The sequence below is a fragment of the Mandrillus leucophaeus genome, unplaced genomic scaffold (assembly GCF_000951045.1).
Source record: "Mandrillus leucophaeus isolate KB7577 unplaced genomic scaffold, Mleu.le_1.0 Scaffold393, whole genome shotgun sequence".
Taxonomy (NCBI): domain Eukaryota; kingdom Metazoa; phylum Chordata; class Mammalia; order Primates; family Cercopithecidae; genus Mandrillus; species Mandrillus leucophaeus.
Window position 1 is genome coordinate 471,656 of NW_012104176.1, and position 8,260 is coordinate 479,915.

The 8,260-nt window shown below is 36.8% G+C and overlaps 1 protein-coding gene across 1 annotated transcript in view; it reads left to right on the plus strand.

The window, feature by feature from the left end:
- DHX15 (DEAH (Asp-Glu-Ala-His) box helicase 15) overlaps positions 1–6,477 on the plus strand; it is a 63,756-nt gene extending 57,279 nt beyond the window's left edge. Inside the window, exons 12-14 of the mRNA XM_011991301.1 lie at positions 1,204–1,394; positions 4,210–4,379; positions 5,911–6,477. Of these exons, the coding sequence (XP_011846691.1) occupies positions 1,204–1,394; positions 4,210–4,379; positions 5,911–6,028 (479 nt within the window). The 3' untranslated portion in view covers positions 6,029–6,477. The remainder of the gene's footprint in view (positions 1–1,203; positions 1,395–4,209; positions 4,380–5,910) is intronic.
- Positions 6,478–8,260: the final 1,783 nt, after the last annotated feature.

The window sequence follows — 8,260 nt, forward strand, 5'->3', positions numbered from 1 at the left end:
CTGCCTTTCAGCTTGTTATAGAGCATCAGCGTAAGTAAAATTACCTCCACAGTGTGCTGTTTCAGCTCCCAAAGATATTCAGTGCTTTGGTTTAAATGTCAATAGCTTCAGATGGGTACCTTTTATTTCTTATTCCAGATGGATTAATTAATGGGTGTTCTAATATGTTACTGTATTCTTTAATTCAAAGATCTATTTCCTATCTCCACCCCCACCCAGTCTTAATTTCTGGAATGGGGATGCATTTTGTAATGGATAAAAATGTACTTATATATTTGTTATGTCTCTAAAAAACATTAAGGCAAAGTTATGCACTATAACTAGAATCCTAGAACCAAAGAGAAAAGAATATGCTGAAGGTAAGCATACATCACAGTAGCAAGAGAAGGATCAACACTTTTAATTTTTGTTTTCTCTCTCCCATTTCACAATAACCCTCTTAGTTTTATTTATCAAAGGTCCTCTGAAATAAATAATGCAGTTCTTTGCCATGACTGTCTTTGGTACATAAAAGATGTCACTGTAAAATTTTTTTCATGATGCTACAAGTTGAGCTCTTTAAATGAGCAACACTAGGCTAGTTAGAAGCTTATCAAGGATTCATCAGAGAAATATCCGTTTGATAATACATGCAGTAAAATTACTTGAAGTTCTTAGACTTAGGTTTTGTTTATTAAACGTGAATGGAGGTTTCAGGCATCCTTGTAAACTCCAGTTTCAGGACTTGCTGGTAAATTGCTTAGAGGCACATGTGTCGCTATAAAACTTTGACGTCTTTAAGTCTGGGGTGCTCTAGCTCAGGCGTAAAGAACCATACCGAACAGTTGTTTGCAGTTATCTTAATCTAAAGCTGTAGTTTCATTGAAAATGAACAGGCCGTGACTTTTACCTAATACACCCAGCCTTCCCTTATCTGATAGACTATCTTTTGGAAATAACCAGGTGGATGTTAATGGGTGAAATTAATTCAAAATCATTGTTTTGGCATCCAAATCCAAAAGCCTTGTTACTGTTTCTAATGTTGAATCACACTACAGATCTTTGAGAAAGTTGGTAACATTGCAGTTTTAAAGAAAATGTTGTGGGTAAATCTCCTTTCTGGTTTATTTAGCTTATTCTTCATAACAATTTTTTTAATTAGAGAATATTCCTGTGTGGATGATTCATGGTCCCCTCTTTTCTCCCCGCCTTCCACCTTTTTAGATCATGAATCGGTTCAGTGGTGTTATGACAACTTCATTAACTACAGGTCCCTGATGTCTGCAGACAATGTACGCCAGCAGCTATCTCGAATTATGGACAGATTTAATTTGCCTCGTCGAAGTACTGACTTTACAAGCAGGGACTATTATATTAATATAAGAAAAGCTTTGGTTACTGGGTATTTTATGCAGGTATGTAGATAATACGGGAATGAATAATTAAGTATTCACATGACACTGATTTCTATTAACAGTCCTTTGAATCCACTCGAAAGCAAAAGTGAGTTTACGCATGCCCTTAAAAATTAATCTTAAATGTTGTTACTTCCAGTTTCTTTGAGTGAATTAATATACTAAGAAATCTTAAGTATTTAATGAGTAACAAATTAATGCACTAAATGGCTAAGGTAGTCTAGTTATACAGGAATCAGTTTTAGAATTATTTTATTAATAGAGTCTTTGTTGTACAAAATGGAAACTTTGGCTACTTTCAGATGTGATTAGGCACCCGTTTCTTCAGGAATGTGAATATTGATCAGTGCAAAGTTTCTCTGAATCTAGGTCTTAATTGGAAATATATTGTCATAACAGAGTACTAAAAGGAAGCAATTGAGCAGATCCAAAAGTACATACAGTTGACTTTAGTCTTTATCTAAAAACTAAGCACCTCCAAATTCAAATATTCAAATACGTGGATTTCATTTACAGTCCTCTTACAGAGTGGATCATTGGTAATTATGTCCAAGACCCTTGCATACTGCAAAAGCCAAAAATGTCTGTTGAGTAGCAATAAAGATGAAACATAATTTAAAAGATTTTATTTAGTTTAAGTGTGCTGTATTAATGGCTATACAAACAGAAGTAAAACTTGTCAAGTAAATATTGCTAAGTTATTTTAAGGTGTTTATAAAAGAAGAGAAACTTTGAGAAAAATGCAAGAAAATTTTGTGGTGATAAAATAGAAAACAAATCACTTGATTTGGGATAGGTCTCTTCTATCTGTTTCCTGTTTGTTCATTCTCTCTTTGACTGTGTCTCTTAAGCAAGATGTGGCTTACCCTTAAGGCCAGATGGGCTCAATAGCTAGAATATGAGCTTAAAGACAGTCTCAGAATGAAAAATCAAAGGAGATTGGGGAGATGTCTGTATTTGAATCTAAGTAACAGTAAGAATGTTTATTGTGGCATCTTATTATATAATATCTTAGGCTTATTAGAGTTTGGTGAATAATAGGTATGAGCATTCTTTCTCGAAACTCTTAACTATATTCTTAATATTTAATATGTACTAGCTTCTTTTTGACATGTTCTGTTCTTTTTTAGGGGAAGGGGGTGGGGTGAGGGAGGCAAGGTCTCACTCCCAGGCTGGAGTGCAGTGGCGCAATGACGGCTCACTGCAGCTTTTACCTTCTTGGGCTATGGTGATCCTCCCACCTCAGAGTTACTGGGACTACAGGCACGCACCATGATGCCCAGCTAATTTTTGCCTTTGTGTGTGTGTAGAGACAGGGCCTCGCCATGTTGCCCAGGCTTGTCTTGAACTCCTGGCTTCAAATGATCCTCCTACCTCGACCTCCCAAAGTGCTGGGATTACAGACATGAGCCACCAGGCCTGGCTTGACATGTTCTTAAATTTGCTTTTTATATTCAAAAAAAAAATTGATGAAATTATATTCAAGCATTGTACTTCTTAATTATGTAGATTAAAATTTGGTACAAACAGCTGGGCACCACAGAGTATGCTTGCTAGTAGTGCTTCTCTAGTCCTCGCTACTAGAAAAGTTGAGTAGGGAGCAAGGAGCGTTGAAGCCAGCCCAGGCAACATAGCAAAACCCTAGCTCTTAAAAACAACAAAAAATTTATTAGGAACAACATGCATTGTAATACCTGACACCTAATAGGTGTTTAGTAAATATTTTGAATGAAATTGAGTTTCTTTTCCATTATTCATGTTCATTCTTTATGCACAGAGTATTAGAATTGGAAAGGGAGAACTTGTCAATTTTGATGAGTATCACCAGTCAAGGCGTTACCAAAAAAAAGAAATGAAAGAGAAGCATGTGCAGGCTCTTTTTTTCATTTTTATTTTCCTGTCTTTGTAGGTTACCTTTTTCTTTTCCTCTTTGCCCTCTTTTTGCCCTCTTTAGTTTTCTACCTTATTTTTTATTTATTTATTTTCTTTTTTGAGATGGAGCCTCTCGCTCTGTCACCAAGGCTGGAGTGCAGTGATGTGATCTCAGCTCACTGCAACCTCTGCCTCCTGGGTTCAGGTGATTCTCCTGCCTCAGCTCCTGAGTAACTGGGATACAGGCACCCGCCACCACGCCTGGCTAATTTTTGTATTTTTAGTAGAGATGAGGTTTCACCATGTTGGCCAGGCTGGGCTAGAACTCCTGACCTCAGGTGATCCTCCTGTCTCGGCCTCCCAAAGTGCTGGGATTGCAAGCATGAGCCACCACACCCGGCTTTAGTTTTCTACCTTAGACATGAATGTTCTGGTAATTGTTTGTCTACTCATAGTTGGCGCCCAGTGCTGAAGAGCCTGCTCTCGATGGTCTAAGGCAGGAAAGATCAGATAATAATGTTGGGCTCTGTGGACCCGTGAGATCCCTGTCAGAACTACCTAACGCTGCCTGCCCTTGGAGCATAATAGGTATAGACAAATGGGTATGACTGCGTTCTAATAAAACTTTCCTTATGAACACTGAAGCTTCAATTTTACATGCTACTCATGCTTCACGGGATGTTTTTTGTATGATATTTTTTCTTTCTAATTAAAGATGTATAAACCATTTTGGATTCACAGACCTTACAAATAGAGGCTGTGAGTTGGATTTGGCCCACAGGTGGCAGTTTGCTTATCTCTGCTTTTATAAGACAGTGATAAAAAAGTATAGCCATAGAATGAAAAGTAAAAGGGAGGCCTGCCTTTTCCTAACTATACAGGTAGCTTTACAACTAGTATGACAGAAGCATTGTGTTAATAATATACTGGGTTTTTGTTTTAGGTGGCACATTTAGAACGAACAGGGCATTACTTAACTGTGAAAGATAACCAGGTGGTTCAGTTGCATCCCTCTACTGTTCTTGACCACAAACCTGAATGGGTGCTTTATAATGAGTTTGTTCTAACAACAAAGAATTACATCCGGACATGTACAGATATCAAGCCAGAATGGTAAGTACACCTTTTGTTCTAATAGTTTTTTGTTAATACTTCACTCAGAATGGAACCCGACTGTTGCTAGAGTCATGGCCTTGCATTCACTCATTGAGGATTTATATTTCATTGTGTAGGTGTGAGGGTATTGACTGGATGGTGTGGTTAATCTTTCACACCCTTCTTTTGATAAGTGGAAAGTGGGATTGTTGATATTTATGGGCAGGATTTGAAGCCAAATGTAAAGTTACATTTGAATAGCATGAAAAGTTTCTTAAGGGGCTGGGCATGGTGGCTCACACCTGTAATCCCAGGACTCTAGGAGGCCAGGGTGGGAGGATCACTTGAAACCAGGGGTTCAAGATCAGCCTGTGCAATATAGCCAGACCCCATCTCTACTAAAATATATATAGGTGTGTACAAAAATTTGCTGGGCATGGTGGTGCTGCACACCCGTAGTCCCAGCTACTGGGGAGGCTGAGGCAGGAGGATTGCTTGAGCCCAGGAGTTTGAGGTTGCAGTGAGCTGTGATCATGCCACTGTACTCCAGCCTGGGTGACAGACCCTGTCTCTCAAAAATACTTTTAAAAAGGGTTTAAAAAATTTTTTTTTAAAAAGAGTTTCTTTGGAGCCATTCTTTTGCTGTTGTGATTAACTCAAGTCAGTACTGTTTCTTGCAGAAATTTTTTTTTTTTTTACATTTTATTTCTCCCATTACAATTAGCTCTCAACTATTTATTATTTATATATTGGTTTTTAGGACTTGTGCAGGCATAAAAATGATAACTCTTTGTGTTTTAACATACTAGCTTTTACAAAATGTAGAGTGAGAACTGATTGTTTTAAGCAAAATAACCCTCACCTTCATGGTTTTTTTTATTTATGCCAGAATCTGTTCTATAACCTATGATAGGAAATGTCAGCCAAAAGTAGTGGGACTGAAGGCATGTATTCTAGTTGCTGTCACCGCTTTATATTGTACGACTGCTTTCTTATACAGATTTGGGACTTCTGACACTTAAATTGTGTAGGACATTACCATTTTATCTGAAGTGCTTTGTTGAGAAAAAAATTGTATAGCTAAACTTTATAAAATATTTCAGTCAGGTGTATTTTGGGGGTATAGAGTTACAGTTATTTAAAAAAAAAATTGGAAATGAGAAGATCCAATCATTTGAATACCACGATGTTTCCTACACAGAACCTGTTATATTACTATATCCTTGGAGCTGCAAGTTAATAGTGTGCCAGAGTAAAGAAATGTGACTTTATCTGTTATCCTTACATTAATGTATCTTGAGGGTTTTTTTTTGTTTGTTTGTTTATGGTAAGTTCAACATCAGAAAATTTACATCTTACTAAATAAAATACTTAACACATTTCTAAAAGTGCCATTTGTAAGGATTAGTTATTTGTATTTTTATGAGACTTGAATTCATAGATTTGCCTTGGTTCATCAGTATATTAATGAATAATGCCTATCCTATTAACAACTCCAGTATTTCAATTAAATGGTAATTTGGAAATTTTTCTCCCCCTTTCTAAACAGGTTGGTGAAAATTGCCCCTCAATATTATGACATGAGCAATTTCCCACAGTGTGAAGCAAAAAGACAGTTGGACCGCATCATTGCCAAACTTCAATCCAAGGAATATTCACAGTACTGAATTCAGTGCTTAGAACTGAAGTTATTGAGAGGACAGCTTTAAAAGATGAATGAACTCAAAAGTTCGAGTTGTGCTCTTCACGTTGGTTCGATAATGGCCTTTATTTGAAAGCTTTTTAATTTTTCTTTACAGTAAATATTCCATTCTGATTTCATAAATTAAACATTTATGCCTCCCTTTTGTGTTGACACTGTAGCTCATACTGGAAAAGTCGATCAATGTTTTGCAGTTTATTGAAAGTAGTTCTATATATAACAATGTTATAAGCATTTCTTTAGAAATGGTTGAAAATGCTTCTAAAATGTGATTATCGACCATGGTATGCATGATCGTTGTAATTGTTGACATTCCTTTTAGAAGTTGTGAAATGTTACAACTTGTGCTTATGTAGACACAATCTTCTGTCTCAGTACAGAGGCACTGACTTCAATAAAGTCTATTTATACTAATTTTGGCCAAAGCCCTTTGGTATCTTTGTTCTAGTCTCTAAGTATAGCTGTTTTTCTTTTCAAGTGTGGAGCTTTTTTATTATTATAATTATACTCTTACTACATATTTAATGTCTTTCTACAAGGAGTACTCCTTCGGAAAAGTAGCTGTTAAAGCAATGTTTTTAAGAGCATGGCTTAGCGCTTTGTTAGGTTAATCAGGATGTGATCGATCTAAAAGGAGTAAAGTGTGTGTAGTGATATTTGAAAATGGACCCCAAAAGACAGAACAATGAAAGGAGAGCTCTCTACTTGTCTTAGAGTTCCTTTCATAAGATTCATAATTTATTATCTTAACTACATTTTTGTCAGATGTTTTTATTATACTTCTAGCTTCTCAAACATATTTATGTTAGGTAAGAGGGAAGCGTATTTTACATCTGTTTTACAAAATTCTTACAGTGTGTTAAAATGTACATTTGACCTTCCATTTTCTGTGATAGGCAGTAGACAAGTTGAACACTTGTCTACATTCATTTTGGAATGAAAATTGAGGTGTTTTATGTGGCCCATAAAATGTTTTTTAATCAATTATTTCCATGTGAAGACTACTGTACTCATTAATGTCTGGACTTCCTCTTCTTCCCATCCTACCTTTATAAGTTTTTAAGCGTTAAAGGAAATATATAGATGTGTGCCTGGCATTTAAATATACTTGGTAACCAGCATGTGACTTAGGGAGTTGGGCAAGTTAACTCTTTGAAGCTAACAAGTATGCTTTGTAGTGTAGGTAGGTGTTACTAAATGATGCCTAGTGGCTTGAAAAAGTTAATGTGCCTTGTATAAGTGCCTCATTTTGTTCCCATGGAATAATTTACATGGTATAATAATACTTCAGGTTACATTTAAATATTAAATGTTAGATATTTATGCAACAGCATTTTGAAATGGTTAGATATTCATGCAACATTAAGCATTGGCAACATTGTCTGCCAGAATCTCTTAAAGTTATGTTGAAAAAAACCTAAGCACTTGGTCAGACTGTTCTCACTGAAATGGCAGCTCTCACCAGAAGAATATTTTGCCTGTTAATTTAAGCTGCAAGTGTAGTTTGTGAGGAGTTGTGTATCTTTATAATAATCTGACCATCCAATTTTAAGTAGGTCTCAGAGTGGTGTAACGTATTATTTAATCTTGGGCTGTGTAAAATGTGAAGTTAGACCATTAGGTTTTGTTACAGAGAAACTGTTAAGTGTTAGAGTTTTCAGATATCTAGAACAAAGTTTGGTATTTGGCAGAGCTTCTAGGAATGATGGGTGTGCATTGAGAATGGCCATGTAGAAAGAGCAAGCTGAGTTTTTATTATGATGTCTATCCCCCGCCATCTCCAGTTGTTCTAGGCTACATCTAACCAAAGTTGAAAGTTCTTCTTTTTTTTTTTTTTTTGGAGACGGAGTCTCGCTCTGCTGCCCAGGCTGGAGTTCAGTGGCGTGATCTCAGCTCACTGCAAGCTCCACCTCCTGGGTTCATGCCATTCTCCTGCCTCAGCCTCCAGAGTAGCTGGGACTACAGGCACCTGCCACCACGTCTGGCTAATTTTTTTGTATTTTTAGTAGAGATGGGGTTTCACCGTGTTAGCCAGGGTGTTCTCGAACTCCTGACCTCGTGATCCACCCACCTCGGCCTCCCAAAGTGCTGTGATTATAGGCGTGAGCCACTGTGCCCGGCCTAAAACGGAAGATTCTTACCGTTGATGTTATTGACAAAGTTGTGGCTTTTAAAAATGGTCTTTTCTCAATCTCCT